Source organism: Protopterus annectens, chromosome 17.part0 (genome assembly GCF_019279795.1).
Source record: "Protopterus annectens isolate FY-2018-M chromosome 17.part0, PAN1.0, whole genome shotgun sequence".
Taxonomy (NCBI): domain Eukaryota; kingdom Metazoa; phylum Chordata; order Ceratodontiformes; family Protopteridae; genus Protopterus; species Protopterus annectens.
The window spans coordinates 685,815,085-685,835,752 of NC_056751.1; the positions used below are offsets into that span (position 1 = coordinate 685,815,085).

The 20,668-nt window shown below is 44.1% G+C and overlaps 2 protein-coding genes across 2 annotated transcripts in view; both read right to left on the reverse strand.

The window, feature by feature from the left end:
- PIH1D1 (PIH1 domain containing 1) overlaps window positions 1-20,668 on the reverse strand; it is a 414,679-nt gene that overhangs the window by 387,207 nt on the left and 6,804 nt on the right. The window contains exon 3 of the mRNA XM_044059683.1: window positions 13,787-13,848. The gene's annotated coding sequence lies outside the window, so the exon portion shown is untranslated. The remainder of the gene's footprint in view (window positions 1-13,786; window positions 13,849-20,668) is intronic.
- LOC122791495 (aldehyde dehydrogenase X, mitochondrial-like) overlaps window positions 13,819-20,668 on the reverse strand; it is a 66,977-nt gene continuing 60,127 nt past the window's right edge. The window contains exon 4 of the mRNA XM_044059237.1: window positions 13,819-13,848. Within this exon, the coding sequence (XP_043915172.1) occupies window positions 13,819-13,848 (30 nt within the window). The remainder of the gene's footprint in view (window positions 13,849-20,668) is intronic.

Consider the following 20,668-nt stretch of genomic DNA (forward strand, 5'->3'; position numbering starts at 1 on the left):
CTAGCATGTTCTGTTGATTGTGGTAATGAGTTTGAGGTCTCTAGAGAGTGTGGGTGCGGAGGGATTGGGATTTCTTTTGATGTAGCATCTCTAACAGAGATGGGTCAGACATGGCTTTGTAAATCAAGCAGAGATAGTCTCTTAGTAGACGATATGAGACAGAGAACAGGTGAGGTTTTTTTAGTTTGTCCGTGTAGGACATGTGTTTAAGGCCTAGGATCCTCTTTGTGAGGTACTTTTGTGGCTTTTCCAGCTGTTGCATGTGTCTAGTGAGGTAAATGCCAAATAGGGCATTATACTTGATGACTGGCCTAATGAGGGAAGAGTAGAGAGAGATGATGACCTCTTTCTTCCTGGATGCAAAGCCCTTGGTAATGAGATGTGCCACACAGAAGGACTTTCTGACCACAGTGGCAATGTGGTGGTCGAAGGAGAGGTTGCTGTCAACCTGTGTCCCTAGATTTCTTATAATGCCTTCAGTGTTCAGTGGGCTCCCACCAATGTGGTAATTAGTGGGAACTGAGTTTTTCTCAAACGGGATGACGACGCATTTTTTGGCATTAAGCTTAAGGCCATGGTTTCAAAAGCAGTCATTAGTCTCAGTGAGGATGTCTACATCACTTGGGGAGTTAATAATGGCTCCCAGCTTGCAGCTGTCTGCAAACTTGGTCAGCCAGAGTCCATTCATGTTGCCCTGGACTTCTGAGAAGTAGTTGCAAAACAGGAGAGGACCCAGGACCGATCCCTGTGGGACTCCACTCATGACTGGTCATTAGGCTGACGTGGAGTCCACTACTTTCACACTGTAGGTTCTATCTGTGAGCCAATTTGCAACCCACCTAGTGATATTAGTTCCTAACAAACTCCATCAGGTCTTCTCCATAGCCAAGGAAGGGGGAGGGTGGGAGGGAAGTTAAGGAAGAATGAAAATGGACAACAGAGATGCATAGTTATATTAAGTACGTAACTTAAATATCTGATGTTATCATTTTTATTCATTGTTGCCTCACAGTAAGATGTTGTCCTGTTCGATTCTCAGCTAAAGCGTCTTCTGTGTGGAGACATGCGTGAATGGGCGTACCTTCGCTGAAGGTTGTACGTCAGGGCTGGCAACTCGGTAGGTAAAAATCTGCTGCCAATCATTAGCGGACCGGAGTTCCATTGTGGCGACCCCTGACAAGCCGAAAGATACAACAACAACTCACTGAATGAGACAGAGTTCCCAGCTACAGTAACATTGGGTGGCCCTCATGGAAGGATATTCCAAAGTACCACAGAACCAAATGCAGCTCTTTTCCTGGACATGATGTCCAATTTATAATGAGCTGCAAAGGTTTGAACTTTAGACCAAGCAGCAGCTGCACAAATATCATCAATGGAAGCTCTAGACCAAAAAGCAGATGATGTAGCCATATACCTAATCAAATAAGCTCTTGGTTATTTTGAAAAGATTAAACCTTTTAGGGAATATACATGAGAAATACAATCAGTTACCCATTTGGCTATTGTGGTTTTTGAGAAAGGCCTACCCAATTTGTTCTTTGCAACAGAACAAACACCTGATCAGTCCTTCTAAATTCCTTCATTTAATGAAGGTAAAACCGAAGCTGCCTATGTACATCTAACAAATGAAGCATGTATTCTCCTTTATTCTGAAACTTTGTGAAGAAAATAGACAAATTAATGACTTGATTAATATTTGCTTCTGATGCAACTTTGGGTAAAAAGGATGGATTTGTACGCAAGGCAGCCCTGTCCTTATGGAAGACCAAATAAGGTGGTTTTGAGGAAAGTGCTTGGAGTTCAGAGACTCATCTTGCCAAAGTAATAGCTACAAGAAACACTGTTTTTCAAGAAAGAAGTTTTCGGTCTACTTTTGCTGAGGGTTCAAAGGGTGATTGAGTTAGACTCTGTAAAACCAAAGTAAGATCCCAAGGAAATACAAAGTCCTTAATAGGTGGTCTAAGTAAAAAGGTACCCTTAAGAAAAGTCTTACACAGCCTAGATGATGCCAAAGGAGAGGCATTATCTCCAACATGAAAATTCGAAATAGCAGGGGGCTGGACTTTAATAGTAGAGACACTGGCCCCACTTTGGAAAAGAAAAGTTAGAAATTCTAACACAGCAGAAATCGGAGCAGAAAAATGATCTAGATACCTCTGCTGAGTCCATAACTAAACTTACATTTACTTTTATACATCTTTCTTGTAAAGGATTTCTGGGACAAAAACAAAAAATCTTCTAACTGGACAGGAGAGCCTGTAATGTCTAGTCATCATCACAATTGAAAAAACCATGTGGTCAATTTGAGGCCTGGAATGTCTGGATGAGTCAGGCCTGACAGGTGCAACAGAAGATATGGACTGGGGTCCAATGTTTATGGCAGACATATTAGGTGAGACCATAGGAAAGGGAACCAAATCTGAGGCCAGAAGGGGACAATGAGGATTACTTTGCTCTTCAACCTGAAAGCTTTCTGAAGGAACTTGGGGATTAATGGGAGAGGAGGAAAGGCATAAAGAAGACTGGATGGCCAAATGTGGAGTACAGCATCCCTCAATGACTGTCCCTGAGGAGGGATTAGGTCAAAGAACCTGCTGCACTTGTTGCAGGGAAAAGCAAAGGTTGACCCCACTGTTGGAAGATCATATTTGCCACTGATTGATTGAGTGACCACTTGTGAAGCATCAGAAAAGTCCTGCTGAGCCTATCTGCTAGCACATTTGATTTCCCTGGAATGTGCATTGCTATAAGAAAATGGTTGGATGAGATTGTCCACTGCCAAACACTCGCTGCTTCTTGGCAAAGAGGGTAAGATCTGGATTCCCCTGTTTGCTCATGTACCAAACCACCAACATATTGTCCATCTGAACAGCAATTGCTCCCAAATGGAGAGAGCTTTGGAAGGCCTGCAATGTTAATAAGACTGCTCTCATCTCTAGGACATTTATATGCAATCTGGTCTATACTGGGGTCCACATGCCTTGAAGAGTCCATCCCAAGTAATGCCTCTCCACCTGAACTAGGAGGCATCCCTGGTCAATGTGGAGCTGGCTGGAGGAAGGACAAAGGGGTGGCTCTGACAAATCTCATTGGACTGGATCCACCAGACTAATGAATCCTTGCATACCCTGGATAGCCTTATTGGAAATTACAAAGCCTGGTAAAGAGTGGATCATTGTACTTGTAAAGTCCACTGACAGATCTTCAAGTGAAAACATGCTGTTGCTATCAATGTTAGTGTAGCAGCCATTGATCCCACCACCCTTAAGACCACTTGGCTGGAGGAAAAGGATGAGACAGAACTTGACTGACATGTAATCTTAAAGAGAGAATTTTGCTCTGTAGTAAGAACGCTTGAAGATTAACTGTCTCTAGACAAGCCTCTACAAACTCAAAGACTTGCACTGGCTGAAGTTTGGACTTTGCAAGATTCACGGTGATACCTAGAGTTTGAGTCAACTGAAGGGGATAGTCTCTGTGCTATCAATAGATGCCTGGTTGATGCAGTGAGAAGTCAGTCATCTAAATATGGAAACACCCTGAATCCATGTAGTCAAAGATGAGCTGCTACCACTGCCATACATTTGGTGAATACCCTGGGGGTTGTGCTGAGACCAAAGGGCAGGGCTCTGAACTGATAATGACTGGCTCCCAGCAGGAAGCAAAAAATCTTCACGACTGTTTGTTCATTTTTATGTGATAGATCTATACAGTACATCCAGTCATCCTTCTGGAGCAATAGCAGAATGAAGTGGACCGTGACCATCCAGAATTTGGAGTTCTTTATGAATTTGTTTACGTAACTGAGATCAAGAATGGGTTATGTCCCCTTGTTTTCTCTGGCACTAAAAAAAGAACCTTGAGTACAAATCAGATCCTCTCTGGTCTGGTGGGACCTCTTGGATGACTCTTTTGTCAAGCAACTTTTGAATTTCTAGGGCTGCTCTCTTCCGTTGTTTAGGTGGAATATCAAGGAGGATTCTTCTCATCTTAGACAGACTTCGTAAAGAAGGGTAGAAAATATCCTCTGGATAGGATTCTTTGCACCCATGTGTCTTATGTGATGGCTGACCAGGCTTCTGGGTGCAAAGACAAGCATCCCCCAACTGTCTCCAGAGAAGAACAGTTGGGCAACCTTTCAGGAATGCTGAAAGGATCTATCCGAGAAAGAATCTCAAAACCCTTGATTTTGCAGACCCCCACTGCCACGTGGGTGGCATCGTCCATTATTATAATAATTTCCCCCACTGCCTCTGGGGGAAAATTTTCTGTGTGAATCTTGAAAAGGCCCTTGAGATTTCCTAAACCACATCTTCTAACCACCGCTCCGATTCCTAGAAAAGGATCTCTGTGGGGTAGAAAAAAAGGATTCCTACAGCAGATAGGGTCTTTCCATCTTGTTTACTACAGGAAAGTGTCTCTTTAACAGTTAGCCCAAAAAGGGAGGATCCATCAAAAGGAGCACTGATGAATGACACTTTAAAGGACCCCTACAAAGTTGCTTAAGCATATCCAGGCGTGTCTCTTAATGGATATGCCTGTACTCGCAGCCCCTGAGGAACCTTTAACCGTGTGAGATATTAACCTCATGGATGCATTTGATATGGATTGCAGGGTGGCCAGTCACGAAGAATAAGAAGTTATTACCTACCATAACGTTCCATGTTAGTTGTCTTCTTCTCGCCTTCTTTCTTGCTGGATGGGTTCGGAGCTGATCCTCGGCTCCGACTCGGCCTTCTACTAAAGCTTGAGAGCTATTTACTGGCTCAAGGCCTCCCCATATCCCACAATGCTAGGCATCAGATACCCAGATCTCGTTTGGTAGAGCTAACACCATGGAAAAAACAACTTTTTGGAGACACCTGTCCAAACTACAAGGTTTACCTACAGTGCTAAAAACAGAGGAGGACATAACCTAGAAAAGAGTCAACCAGAGAAAGAAGGCCTCAAAAGGGATTCTTCTCGATCTGTCCAGGCAAGGGGGATGGAGGGTGGGATGCAACAAAAGGCAAGAAGACAACTAACATGGAACGTTATGGCAGGTACACAACTTCTTAATGTTAAGTTGTCTATCTCGCCTTTGTTCTTGCTGGATGGGACAGCGTCCCTAGCACCTTAGCCCTGGGTGGCTCATCAGAACAGACTCTTAAGCACAGTGGAACTAAAACCAGCTCGACTCCTGGAGGCCATATCCAACTTGTAATGTGAAATTAAAGTATGAGGAGTGGCCCATGTGGCTGCAGCACAAATAGATTCCATTGGTAGTCTTGCTTGAAAAGCTACCGACGTAGCTAATGCTCTGGTGGAATGAGCTTTTGGTTTTGTAGGGAGTTCTTTATGTCTCAGTTGATAAATCAAAGTAATAATAGAGGCCAACCACCTGGATAAGGTTACTTTAGAAACTGGCAGGCCCTGCTTGTCCTCAGCATAGGACAGGAAGAGTTGGTCCGATTTTCTTGTTTGTTTAGTTCTATCCAAATAAAAACGCAATTGCCTGTGAACGTCCAATTGGTGCAACTTTTGTTCAGCTCTGTTCGAAAAGTTAGGAAAAAAGACAGGAAGATCAATAGCCTGATTCAGGTTTGTCTTGGAAGGTATTTTGAGTAAAAAGGAAGGATTAGTCCCGAGTGAAACTCTATCCTTGTGAAATACAAGATAAGGAGGACGAATACAGAGGGCTTGAAGTTCCGACACTCTTCTAGCTGAGGTGATGGCTACTAAGAAGAGAGTCTTCCAGGAGAGTAATTTTATGGAACAGGAAGCCACAGGTTCAAAAGGAGGGAGAATCAAGGAAGTTAATATCAGGTTTAAATCCCACCACAGAGGCGGGGGATCTTTAATCGGGGGCCTAAGTAAAATAGTCCCTTTAAGAAAGGCTTTACAAAGTTTGTGGGACATGATGCTGGCTTCTGACAGGCCGGCGTGGAAATTAGCGATAGCAGCCAACTGGACTCTAATGGTGGCAGATGAGAAACTTGCTCGAAAAAGTTCTGCCAAAAAATCTAGAACGTGATGGACAAGGGCTGTAAAAGGGTCTATATTTCTAGCCTCTGCCCAGAGAGAGAAACGTTTCCACTTACTAGCATAAGTCTTCCTGGTAGTAGATTTGTGCGAAGAAAGGATGATTTCACGCAGTGACTGAGAAATATGTGGAAGCCTGGCTAAGGCTGGAAGTGGAGCAACCAAGTTGTGAGGTTGAGAGACTGAAGGGATTGGTTCAACCCGCCCGACTGATGGACCAAGAGGTCTGGCACTGGGTCCAGATTCCAGGACTGCTCCAGCAGGTGATGATGCAGGAATGGGAACCAAATTTGTCGAGGCCAGTAAGGGGCAATGAAGATCATCCTGGATCCCAATGCGGTCACTTTCTGAATCAGTTTGGGAATTAAGGGAAAAGGTGGGAATGCATACGGAAGACCCCGGGGCCAATCGTGAACTAGAGCGTCTCTGGGGGAGTGGCTGGGGAGGGGGAAGAGAGTGAAGTCGTCGCACTTGCTGTTTAGAGGGGTTGCGAAAAGTCACAGCAAGGTTGACCCCATTTGCGGAAAATTTTGTCCGCTACTAACTGATTGAGAGACCACTCGTGAGGCAGGAGAATAGCTCTGCTGAGCCTGTCCGCTATGACGTTGGACTTCCCGGGGATGTGCGTTGCTATCAAAAACCGTTGAGAGGAGATCGCCCACTGTCAGAGTCTGAGTGCTTCTCGACATAAGGGATAGGACCTGGTTCCGCCCTGCTTGTTGATGTACCACACTACTGACATATTGTCCATCTGAATTGCAATAGTCCCGGTGGGTAGAGAGTCCTAAAGAGCTTGCAACGCTAAAAGTACCGCTCTCATCTCCAAGACGTTTATGTGCAGGTGGTACTCTAGAGGTTGCCAAGTGCTCTGGACAGTCCTGACCTGAAAATGCGCCCCCCACACCCGATCAGGGAGGCATCCGTTGTCACCGTGGCAACAGGAGGAGGAAGAACAAACGGTCTGCCTTGAAGTACTTGAGAGGAGACCATCCACCAAGAAAGGTGGTCTTTGCATGATTGGGTGATTATTATGTTGTGAGACATCGGAAGCTGTTGAAACGACCATTGGGTAAAAAGCATCCATTGAAGAATCCGCATGTGAAAACGAGCCAGGGGAAGTAATGTGATTGCTGCTGCCATGAGACCCAAGGTTTTCAGTACAAATCTGGCCTGAATTGAATTCTCTTGCACTGTAGTAAGGTCTGGACATGTCGGCGAATGTCTGATACTCTTTCTAAGGGAAGTTTTACCGACAGCTCTTTTGTATTTAATCTTGTGCCTATAAAGGTTATAGATTGACAAGGAAACAATGCCGACTTTTCGAAGTTTATAGAGATATCTAACTCGAAGCAAGTTTGGATGGTATAATCCCTGGCTCGCAGTAGCTGATGCCTGGTGGAAGCAGTTAGGAGCCAGTCATCTAGATATGGAAACACCTGGAATCCTCGCCGTCTCAGGTGAGCTGTAACCACTGCCATGCATTTGATGAACACCCTGGGGGCTGTGGTGAGACCAAAGGGCAGGGCTCTGAATTGATAGTGACTGGCTCCCAGCCGGAAGCGGAGAAACCTTCTGGAGCGTCTGTCCATTTTGATATGGTAGTACGCATCCTGAAGGTCTATGGAGAACATCCAATTGTCATGACCCAAAAAGGGTAGAATGGACTGAAGCGTGACGTATGGTCTAGAGGGAGTAGAAAAACTGACTCCCACGGCAGAGAGAGTCTTGCCTTCCTGCTAACACCTGGTAAGGGTATCCTTCATCTGTGGTCCAAACAAAGCCAAACCGTCGAAGGGGGTATTGGTGAAGGACACCTTAAAGGGGTCAGCAAAGTTACATAACTGCGTCCAGGCATGTCTTCTCAAAGCCACGCCTGTACCTGCGGCCCTACTCGCCCCATCGGCTGCATAAGACATGAGCCACATGGAGGAGTTGACTATAGAGTTAAGGGTCGCCAGCTGGGAGTTAATCTTATCCTGAGACCCTGCAGCTGATGGATCCTGAAGGGTATCGCCCAGTTCCTTGAGAAGATCCCTTTGAAGGCGGGTGAAATGGCACAGATAATTCAGCAACCGCATGGAAAAGGTCATTGAAGAAAACATCCGCTTCCCGTATCTGTCCATTGTCCTAGATTCTTTATTAGGTGGATGGACAGGCACCGAAGGGTCAGCCAATTCCTTCTCAGTGGCTGCTGCCACCACCATGGCATCAACAGGGACACCTTTTGTCAGAAATTGTTTGTCAGATGGGGCTGTAATGAATTTAGTGGGTCTGCGGGGAGTTGGTTCCACTGTGTCCGGGGCTGTCCATGCCTTCTGAGCCACCACTTCCATGAGCAGGTCGAAAGGTGGAGACACCCAGGAGGTGGAAGGGTGAGAACCAAACGCGCCCAGGTACACCGACTCGTCTTCGGAAGGGTTAAGGGCAGTCCAGTTCCCCCTCTGCCTAAGGATCTCAAGGATGTCTGAAAAAGAGACATCCTAAGAGGGGGACCTTGGGGACCCTTCCGAATCCTCCAAGTCGGTATCAGACGTGACTGACTCGGGGGGAGTCAACATGTTTTCTCTTACATTCTCTCTTCCGCGGGGGCTCCTCTGAATGATCAGGGGAGGCCTCGGAAGAGGAAGATACGCACAATGGGGCGACTTGGAGCGTCTGTTCTCCACGCTTGGGGTCAGGAGGGTGGACAGAGACCGATGCAGGCACCATGGGGGGAGGAGCTGAAGGGTCCGATTGTGGAGCCGACACAGGAGTCAGCACACTCCTCATGACCTTGAAGGTGGCCCTATCAGGCAGAGAAGAGGGTCCCCGCTCCGAAGAGACGTGAACCCCTCCCGGCACAGAGAGGGACGGCTCCGAGGCCGATGTCGGGGCCAAGCTCACCTGCGCCGAGGCCCCAAGAGGGAGAATGGGGTCGGACAAGGGTCCGATGCCACCCCCCTCGGAGCCGATGAGGGAGTCTCAGCACCCGGATCCCTCCAAGGATGGAACCAATGGAGAGATCGGAGTCGACGAGGGAGCCAAAAGGTGTGGTATCGGCTCCGACGTTCCTATGATTCGAGCTCCAATGAGCTCCGGCTCCGAACACAGTGGTAGACTCAGAGGAGGAACTGCTGAAGACACAGGGATAGCCACAGTCTATTGAGAAGGGCTGGTCAACATTTTGGCCAGGGCCTGTGACTTTAGGAGCCTACTGACCACCCTCTCCAAGTCATGATCGGATAGCCTGGAGGACCGAGAGGAGTGGGACCTATGGCTCCACTCCGATTGAAGCAATGGAGACCTTGGAGCCAAACAAACAGATTCTAAAGAGGGGGACCTTGAACGTTTTCGGCTCAGAGAAGGTTCCGACACTAAGGTTGGAGCCGACTGAGGTCTCGAGATGTCGGTTCCAGCTGGAATCGACAGGCAGGAGCTCCACTCGGCGACGGCTCTGAACAGGGAGCCGACGGTTTGGCGGGCTTTAAGGATTTTCCCGATGGAGGCTTAGCCGGGGATCCTTCTGGCTTGAGTAAGCCTCTCAATATGAGCTTGTTCCTACGCTCCTGCAGGACTCTCGGGCTGAAGGTGTGGCAGACCGAGCAAGAGTCCTGCAGGTGTAGGGGACCCAAGCAATAAACACAAGAAGTGTGACCGTCTGTCAGAGACATCATCTGACAGCACGAGTCACACTTCTTGAAACCTGAAACTTTGGTATCTTTAGGCATTTTAAAAAAGGGATACCAAAGGGAAAAGGTAACTAGTGCTTAATCAAGGCATGCGCACTAGGTAAACTAACAGTAATAATAACTATAAACTATAGCCACACAACTACCTTACTACTAACAAATATATACATAAATATACAAGAAAAAACTACAAAACTAACTAATTGTAGTTAACAAGGCCTAACACTACCCTAAACGTGTGTGGGGGGGGGAGAAACTCTCTAACAATAAAAAACGAGTTTCTAAGTGGGATACCAAGGGGTACACAATCTAATTAAACTAAGAGGAAAGGATTATCTAAATATAAGAAAATATTAAAGGTAATAATAGAAGAAAAGATTTATACGACCTGGAGCCGGTAAAATCACAACCTCGTAGATGAAGCGGCAAACGAGGTTTGGGTATCTGACGCCTAGCATTGTGGGATATGGGGAGGCCTTGAGCCGGTAAATAGCTCTCGAGCCTTAGTAGAAGGCCGAGTCGGAGCAGAGGGTCGGCTCCGAACCCATCCAGCAAGAATGAAGGCGAGATAGACAACTTAACATTAAGCTTTCATGTCCTCTGCCAAAATGGACTCAAGGGGAGAGTTAGAGAGCTCCTTTATTAAGTCCATCTATAAGCTAGCAAAATGTGCTAGGTAATTCAACGATCATATAGCAAAGATCACTGATGCATATACTCACTTCTCACATCTGTTCAAGGCTCTAGATTCTCTGTTATGGGGACAGACAGTTGAGCTCTGTTCAGTAAGTTCCTTTTTAGTGGCTGCCACAACAACTGTAGCATCTACAGGAATGCCCTTGGATTAATGTTGTCTGTCTAGTGGTGCAATTAGGATCTTGTCTGGGCGTTTAGGGATAGGGTCTACAGAATAGGTCTCCTTCTATGCCTGGTGGGAGACAAGGTTATCCGCCGGGGGGGGGGGGTAATCTAAGATGTAGATTGGCCAGACCCAAAAGCTTCGAAGAACACGGATTCCTCCTGAGAAGGGTTCTGGGAAGACCACCGTTTTACGGCAGGATTTCTAAAATGTTTCCAAATGAGAAATCTTCCAGTGGAGAACTGGGGGACCCTTCTCCTTCATCAAAATCAATGTCTTCTGTCAATGATTCCGGAGGAGAATCTGAATGCCTCCTTTTGTGTTTTTTCTTCTGAGGAACCTCCTCAGCAGGATGCTCTGGAGATCAGAAGAAAGGGGAAGCTACTGTGCAGGGACTGTCTGGAAGCTCTTATGGATTGGCAGTCCCTGTGGAGTAAGATGATGAGACTTAACAGATCCAATGGTGGGATGGGAATAGGATCCAAAGAGGTGTCAGTCGATGGACCCCCTGGATGGGATAACACCCTTTCCACTACCGAGAAGGCAGAAGATCTAGCAAAAGTAGAAGTCAGCCTCCCTGAGCCGAAGCTCTTTGATCAAACTGCTACTCACCCCCAAGTTCTGCCCCTGAGAAGGAAATCAAATCTGAGCTGTCTAATATAGATGCGCCAAGGGGAAGCGATGGCTCCCAAGCCTTCTGAGTCATAGTCATTCCCCCGGACCCAATGCTTCGGCTCCAAGACACGTTCTGCTCCGACAAACTTGGAGCCAAACGGATCAGGGAAGGAGTTGGAGTAGAGGAAGGGAACATTCTCTGATCTGACACCTTAAATCTTGGGATCTTCTGATCAGACATCTATGAAGCTGCGGGTTGGATTTGGAGAAGGATGTGAATGTTGCAGACTCATGGATCCGATGGGGACAGAGCCTGAAGGACCCCCTTCTGATTCTGAGCTCCAAGAAACTTTCTCATCATACTATCCAAATCATACTCAGAAAAACTCTGGGAAGACCTGATGGAGGAGGATGCTGAGGGAGGACGAGAAGTCTTTTTAGGAGGTTCTTGCAAGAAAGGGGACTTCAATCTCAGGAAACTGGCTCCAGACAGTAGAGCAGAGACAGGATCCGAGGAGACCTGCTCAGACGTGAAACTGGATCGGAAACCTTTTTTGCCTTGGCAGTAGTTGGATCCAATAAAGTTGGATCAGAGACCTTTTTTATTTTAGAAGGTGGCTCTCTACTTGGAAAAGAGGAAGGAGATTGGGTAGGGGAGTGTTTACTGGACTCCCAGGTCTCTGAACTTTTCTGACTTCTTGAGGATATTTGAACCCCTGAAGCAGAAGCAAGTGCAGAAGAAGAAGCAGGCAACATACACTTCAGAATAAGTTTAATTTGGCTATCACTTAAAGCCCTGGTGCTGAAGACTGCACAGATTTCACAAGAAACCTGAAGGTTAGCTGGGCCTAAACAATACATGCACTCCCTGTGGGCATCAGAATTCGGTAACTTATGCCCACAGGAAGTGCATTTCTGAAAATTGGTACGTTAGCTACAAACATAAACTTCACCAGAAAAAAATTTTAAACAAGTTATAAAAATTTTTTTTTTTTTTAGTTTTTAAAAAGAAAATACCAGCAATGGTATGGCAGAAATACTTCAGGTGAGGTAAGAAGAGGGAAAGGCTACCCACAATGGTAGAAAAAGTCTACAAAAGTAGTCGGAAAATTCTAACAGAACTATATACTAACTCTAGAGAGGAAAAGAGTGAGAAATAAAATTAGTGACAAAACTTCAGAAATATAACACTCACAATAAACTCCCAGCTCGAGAGAGCAAAATCCTGACTGATCACTAGAGTGGCAAATGGCAACTGATGTAAAGCAGTGATTAGGGGCATTATGGGTAAAGAAAGGAGGTCTACAGCCAGATCCTAGGCTGATAAAGAAAGTGGCCAAGTCGGATCTGAAGATCGGATCTGGACCTGAAAATGACATCAAATTTATAGTTCCGCTGTACTCACTCCTCATTAGACCAATAATAGAGTGCAATGCACCATTTAGCTCGTACTTGACTAAGCACTTACAGCAATGGGAGCAAACTCAAAGGTTCCTCACAAATTAAACAGATTATGTAAACAACATGTCCTATGCATACAGACTAAAAAGCCCTATCCCTTCACTCTGGCTCCTACTGACTGTTTATTAAGGGGTGACATATGCATGACCTGCAAGACACAAACAAATCCAGCTCTAATGGAGCTGCTAGACATGCGCAAGTCAAACAGCATGTGGGTCAACCAATCTAAGGATCTAAACTTAGCGACTCAAAAAAACATGCTGGAGAGACAGATGTGTGTCTCAGAGATTGCCCCTTCTTTGGATGTATCTCAGAGATTACCCCTTCTTTGGAAAAGGCTTCCTATTCATGTTAAGCAGAGCCCTTCCCTGTCCTATTTAAATGCAGTTTGGATTAATGGATTGGGAATCGCAAATCCACACCGGAGGTAGTGCCTACATCCCTTATGGATTGGGGCAATATGCAAGATATTCAAAGCATAGGCACAACACCATGTCATCCTCTTGCCTTCTAGGGGCCATAAATTGGGTAAAATTGGGTTATATTGGCTAGGCTTGTAAGAGCTCTTAAGTCATTAGCCTAGTAATCTCCGATGAACCTATAAACATTTATGGTAGATACGCAGTTTAAAGAAACAGTAGTATAATCTGTAAGATCTTTGCCTGAATGACAAGGTCCTGGATTTCATTATGGCCTCAGATCATGAAGTGGAGTTTGCTTGCTCTCCCCATGTCTATAGTGGGTTTCTCCCATCTCCCAAAACATTCTAGGTGTTCTCCTAAAGATGGAAAGAAAAAGGTTCAAACCCATCCCACCCAACTGAACTTGAGAGGTCTGTCAACAGAATGCACCCAAAATGAATGGAGTCACAGGCAGCAGCACAAACTCTAGGTGGTGTCTACCAGCTGTGCGGACCATCTGCATTAAGCATCAGTTATGGTGCATAGTATATTCCAAACAGGAGAAATGGAACACATGCTGCGTGTTATGTCAGGGCTAGTCACTCAGTACAGCAAAAATTCACTCTAGGGGATTGGGTCATTGAACCAGTACCATTACATAAATCTTAAAATGGCCATCTTCTTATTTTGAAATAAAACTACTACACCGACAAAGAAATACATTAAAAACTTTTTCCATTCAGAGATTAGTTTCTCACCTTTACTTTGTTGAAAAACTCTGAACTGACAGCTACATCATATGCTGTACAACCATTCCCACCTGCAAGACAACACATAATTAAAAGAAAAGGTAAATTAACTTCAGCTGGTAGAATATGATCAAATTAATTTCATCTAACTCCAGCCTAACAGTGCTGATAACAGTCAAAAAACAAAATATCCTAAACCAAACTATACTGAAGTGCTGTAAAAAACAGTTTTAGTGGTAAGGCACAACAAGCAGGCTGTTAGTTTTCTTCACTTGAAACAAACTATTATTTTTGCTTCTTCAGCGGTATTTTCATAATAAAGGGTCACCATGGAACACAATATACAGGACTGTATACAAACTGAGTGAATTAATAATTTTTACAGTGCAACACATTTTTCAGAAATCTATGAAGTACCTACAGTTTATTGGTCATTTCAATTTCTTCTGTTCATAGGTTTATAGGTGTGTACTAGGCTAATGGCCCTGGAGCCTTTACAAGCCTAGCCCATAGAAATTACCCAGCATTGTGCCACCCGACGTTAGTTCCCAGTGCCTCTATCAAGTATAGCGACTGCAGCCGGGATGAACTTTCTATTTTCCATCCACTCATCAAGATTTCTCTTGAAGAGGATCAGTGAGGTGCTCTGCTTTACATGTATGGGAAGTCTATTCCAGAGCATGGGCAGTCTCTGGGTTATGAACTTATCCCTCCAGCATGTTCTGTTGATTGTGGTATTGAGGTCGCAGTCTCTGGAGTGTGTGGTGCGGAAGGATTGGGATTTCTTTAGCTGTAGTATTTCTAACAGAGCTGGGTCAGACATGGCTTTGTAAGTCAAGCAGAGATTGCCTCTTAGTAGATGATATTAGACAGAGAATAGCTGGAGTTTTTTAGTGAGGTACATGTCAAATGAGGCATAATACTCGACGACAGGCCTAATGAGGGAAGAGTGGAGAGAGATGATGAACTCTTTCTTTCTGGATGCAAAACCCTTGGTAATGAGATGTGCCACATAGAAGAACTTTCTGACCACAGTGGCAATGTGCTGGTCGAAGGAGAGGTTGCTGTCAATCTGTGTCTCCAGATCTCTTATAACGCCTTCAGTGTTCACTGGGTTCCCATCAATGTGACAATTAGTGGAAACTGAGTTTTTCCCAAAGGCGATGACGATGCATTTTTTGCCATTAAGCTTAAGGCGATGGTTTCAATACCAGTCATTGGTCTCAGTAGGCCTTTCTGTAGGATGTCTAGATTACTTGGGGAGTTAATAATGGCTCGCAGCTTGCAGACATCTGTGAACTTGGTCAGCTAGAGTCCCTCCGTGTTGGCTTGGACTTCTGAGAAGTAGATAGCAAACAGGAGAGTACTCAGGACCGATCCTTGTGGGACTCCACTCATGACTGGTCAGCAGTCTGACTTGGAGTCCGCTACTTTCACACTCTGGGTTTCATCTGTCAGCCAATTTGCAATCCACCTAGTGATATAGAGGTTGAGCCTAGTTTGGTGAGTTTATCAATAATTCCTGAGTGGGGAATGGTATCAAAGGCCTTGGCCAGATCGAGGTAGGCTGTATGAACTGCCTTACCCTCATCCACAGCTCTGTTGCCTGACTCAAAGAAGTCAACCAGATTGAACAGGCATGATATGCCTTTCACAAAACCAAATTGCGTGGGATATAGAGTTTGGAAAGTTCCTATATCCTTGCTAATTAGGTCCATGATGATGCGCTCCCATAACCTTACATATCAGACTAGTCAGGCTAATGGGGCGATAATTCCCAGTGTCTGTAGTTGCTCCCCTTTATGGAGAGGGATGACTGCAGCAGTGCGCTATTCGGTAGGGGCAAAGCATGAGGTGAGGCTGTGACTGAACAGGGCACACAGATGTGGTGCCAGTTCACTTTGTAGTTCATGTTGAACACATCCGGGGATATTGTCAGGTTCCATGGAAGCTGTATTCTTGGCCTTGGACAATACAGCTTTAACCTGTGCTGCACTAATGCTGGGTGTCTGGCATTCCTCCAGTATTGTGATTGGTCCTTTGGAGGGAGGTTAAGTTGGCACTGAATCTGTCGGCCAGTATGTTGGTAATATCTGTTGGCTCAGTATAGGAGGTACCATTGTGCAGTAACTCAGAGCAAACCTGGGTATTGCCGTGGAGATTCTTGACAGAACTATAGAATGCTTTGTGGTTGTTTTTAGTGTCTGGTGCAATTCTGCCTTCATAACTGGCTTTAGAGGTTGTGATGAGGGATCTCAACTTTTTGTTGAAGCTAATAAGAGAGTTTTTCCAGTCTTGGGACTTCACCTTTTTCAGCAACAGTTTCTTCCTTTTGTTGTAGAATTTATTAATGGCAGGGGACCAGATTGGCTTCCTTTTTTTTGGAGGAGAGCATCTTGGTTCTGTTGGGTATGGCTAGTTCCATGCATTTATGTGCATGTCCATACAGTGCACTTATGTATGATTCGGCAGTCATGCATATATTTTCCATTGACATGGGTGCCGTGAAGTTAGCCACCTCTGTTTTTAGGAGCCCAAAGTCAGCTTTGGAAAAGTTTTTCATGGTGGTTACCTTTGCGGGGGGTGTGGGTGAGATATGGATTTCCATGGTGATTAGTTTGTGGTCGGATCTAACCAGGGAGGAATTGACTATTGGTGTAGAGCATCGGTTGGCTATGTTAGTAATAACCAAGTCAAGGATGTTGCTTCCTCTAGTGGGGGTAAGAATGAGCTCGTCCAGGGCATTGGAACTGATGAATTCCAGGAAGCGCTGGGCCAGTGTATTGGTGCATGAGTAGTTTTCCCAGTTGATGGAGGAGTAGTTGAAGTCACCTAGTATGAGAGTGTTAGGTTGGACCCTAACAGTTTCCGGGGTGCTTAGGAACGTGGAGTTAGAGTCTTCAGACATGGTTGGGCTTCTATAGCAGTCTACGACCTGAATCGCTGTCTTACACAATGTTAGTTGTACCTGAAGTATCTCAGATGCGTTATGCTGGGCTACTGGTCTGGATGTGTGCATATCCTTTATGAATATGGAGACACCACCACCTTTGGGGCTTCAGTCCATGTTCTAGGGCCGAAAGGTGTGGAAAGAGTTAAAGTCAGGTAGCACAGGGGTGCTTTCTGCTGCTTTAAACTAGGTCTCCATTACAGCACAAATGTCAATGTTCTCCATTTGGAAGAGTGCTTCGAGCAAGTGTATCTTGAGATTTAGACCGAGTGTTGAGCAGCATGACCTTCAGATTGCATTTAAGAATTAAAAGCTTGAATAACAACAATTCTAAACTTATACCAAGAAAAGCAAACAATAAGTACAATTAGATATAACTATAAATAAGTAACAATAAGTAATACTATTAGAGACAATAAACAGACCAACTATAAGGGATCTCACCAGCACTTAAGACAAAAAAGGCAAACACATGGTTTAACTGAGCAGCAGGTATGCAAGTGTCAGGAGAGATATACTATGGAAATTATGACTTCTTCAGGCAATCTGATAACTGTAAAATAAGGAAGCACAGCCCAACAGTAAATGCTCCTGTGACTGGTAAAATATATAAAACAGAAAACACGCCAAGCGTATATAACATTCACAGGGCAACCACGGCTTTAACAGATTTCAAACAGGATAGTACTTGATAGCGATAAATGCGTACTGCACGAAAATGATAAACAAATAAATAATTTTATTAAATAGCGAGCGCTTTCACCAAAATGGCTTCTTCAAGCTTTGCAAAACATAAACAGCATAAATGTTCAAATACTGCTACCACAGCAGCAATTGGTTTGCATCATTAATGACATCGTCACTAACCATCAATATTCACATCTTAAATATTAAAGCCTCAGCGCTACAAACATAAATTCATAAAATAAACATTTACATAATAAATGCACTTTATACCTAATAGAGTTAACTAACAAATTTACACAAAAATGTAAAAAATACCTCAGCGCTATAAACATGTAAGATTCAAGTCCATAAAACAAGCATTGAGATCTCAACCACACAAACTACATATACCTAAAAACTACATCTATCTAAAAAATGTATAAATACTATCAAAAGTAAATGCATATTATGAAAGTCATAAAAACATTTAATAAAACGTAGTAAAACACAAAAAAAACGTCTATTCGTGAGAATTACATGTTATAAGCTCATAAAATATATAATAACATACAAGACAATAAGATGAGGAACTACAAATGTGGGTGTTCATACATCAGGGTTTCAATACTTTAAGCCTTCTTTTCCTAAGAACTGGCTTCAAATGAACTTTGTCATTCAAGCCTGGTGGCTTATCAGCTCTACATCTCACTATCCACTTAAGCTCACATTCCTCGATAAAATTGTTGAAATCACCTCCCCTCATGTTAGCATTGAGCACCTGTAGGACTGCAAACTTAAATGTATGGTGTAGCCCTGCAGTTAAGTTATGTTTAGCCAGGGCGTTAACTTCGTGTCCAACTCGTATATGGTAGACATGTTCACGAATTCTTTCACGAAGTTTTCTAGTGGTCTTACCTATGTAGAACGCCTGGCATAATACACACCTAGCAAGTTATATAACAGACTCCGTTTGACAGTTGGCAACTGCTCTGAGTTGAAAGTCACGATGTATACAAGGATGCAATAAATTTCTCCTAACATCAATAAACTCACACTGTTTACATCTTCCACATGGAGTTGTACCTAAAGATAGGCTTTCACTCCTACTACTAACCTTATTTAACACAAGAGGCCTATGGCATAGCAGTTGCTTAATGTTTCTTCTATTCTTAAAAAAAAAAACTTGGGGTTCTCTCCTACTATATCTTTTATATCATCATCCAAGAGGAGTGTACCCCAATGTCGATGTATCAACTTTTTAATGGATGGTGTATCTAAAGTGTAAAAACATGGGTACCTTAAGGTAACTTACTTGTTCATCCAATGTAGTAATGGTTGGGTTATTATCGAGAGTCAAATAGTTGGAACCTGAAAAATAAGGGGTTCCCTGGTAGTTCTAAGGGACTTGGTATCCATAAGTACCTTCTCAACTTCTAGCCGTCCATATTTCCTCTCTATCAACCTGTTCCTAAGGTCATTGAGCTCACTTTCATAGCCCTCGTCTCGTGGGTTAAGTCATGATGCTCTAATAGCTTGACCTTTCATAACGTTATTAAATACATAGTAAGGGTGCATACTGGTCCTATATAGTAAGGTGTTCCTATAACACGTCTTCCTATGGACACCAGTGTTTAAAAGGCCACAGCTCAACCTTTCAATGCGGACATCCAAAAAAGATATACTTTCCCTGGAAAAGGTAGATGTAAACTGTAGGTAGTCAGTTAAAGTATTAATGGAGTCAACAAACACCAACAGACTGCCATCGTCTCCCTCCCAGATAAAGAACAAATCATCTACAAAGCGTTTGTAGAATCTCACATTTTCCTTAAAATTATCCAGGGGAAACAAAAACTCATCTTCCCAGCTTGCCATAAAGATGTTCGCATAACTGTTTGCGCATGCTGTACCCATGGCAACACCATCATTCTGAATAAAAACATTGCTATCGAACATAAAAACATTGTTAAACAAAACTGTTTCCAAAAATAGCATTAGCAAATCAATCACCTCAGTCTGTAGAGAGGTAAACTTGGATAAATAAGCCTGTATCTTCTCAACCCCTAGGTCATTCGGAATCATAGTAAAAAAGTACAGTTTTGTACCTACCATAAATGTAGATGTTCGAAGATCCACATTGCTGCAGTCCTTACATATGGGTAGTCCACTGTCCTCGGTCAGCCCGAATACCAAAGTATTAGGCTGACGTTGGTCATGGGCGCTCAGAACTGACATCAGAGCGTCAGGGTATAAAAGCCCATGACCGACGTCATATCCTCAGTCTTTTCTTGCCCCAGATGTCAGAAGGCCCTAAAAAGAAAGGCCACAGCCCAAAAACCGGATACCTCCCAAAAACCTGCCCAACAACAACCATCACCCAAACCAAATAACCATGCCAAACAACAGCGGGGAAGGAGGGAGGGTAAATTGGACTGCAGCAATGTGGATCTTCGAACATCTACATTTATGGTAGGTACAAAACTGTACTATGTTCTTCATCTCACATTGCTGCAGTCCTTACATATGGGTAGAATCCCAAAGCAGAGGTAAAGGGAGGATGGCAAAATCATAAAGCATTAGGGGCTGCTAAAATGCCCTGTAATATTGCAGTGGCAAATCCAGCCCTAGACTTAGAATAAAGAGGAAGGTGGTAATGTTTAGAAAAAGTATGTACTGAACTCCAAGTGGCTGCTTCCAAAATATCTTTTGTAGCTACCCCTCTTAGAAAGGCAGTAGAAGTGGCAGTAGCTCTAGTGGAATGAGGTCTGATTCCAGCCGGAATCTCCTTACCATGATGGGAATAACAGAAAGAAATACAAAAACCAATCCACTTAGAAATAGTTTGTTTTGACACAGGTTTACCCTGAGAACCCAAAGCAAAAGAAACAAACAACTGCTGAGACTGCCTGAACCCCTTGGTTCTGCTCAAATAATAACACAACTGCCTGTGAATATCCAAAGTATGCAAAATCTTCTCCCCTTTATTTTGGGGGTTTGCAAAGAAAGTAGGCAAATGAATAGTTTGGTTCAAGGCCACACTAGAAACCACTTTAGGCATAAAGGAAGGATTAGTACGCAAAGATACCCTATCCTTATGGAAAATCAGGAAAGGTTCCACTGCCATAAGGGCCTGTAATTCAGAAACCCTTCTTGCAGAGGTAATGGCCAACAAAAAAGCAGTCTTCCATGATAAATACTTTAACTCGGCAGTAGCTGCAGGCTCAAAAGGTTGTAGAGTAAGTTTTTCCAACACAAAATTGAGATCCCAAGCAGGAGTA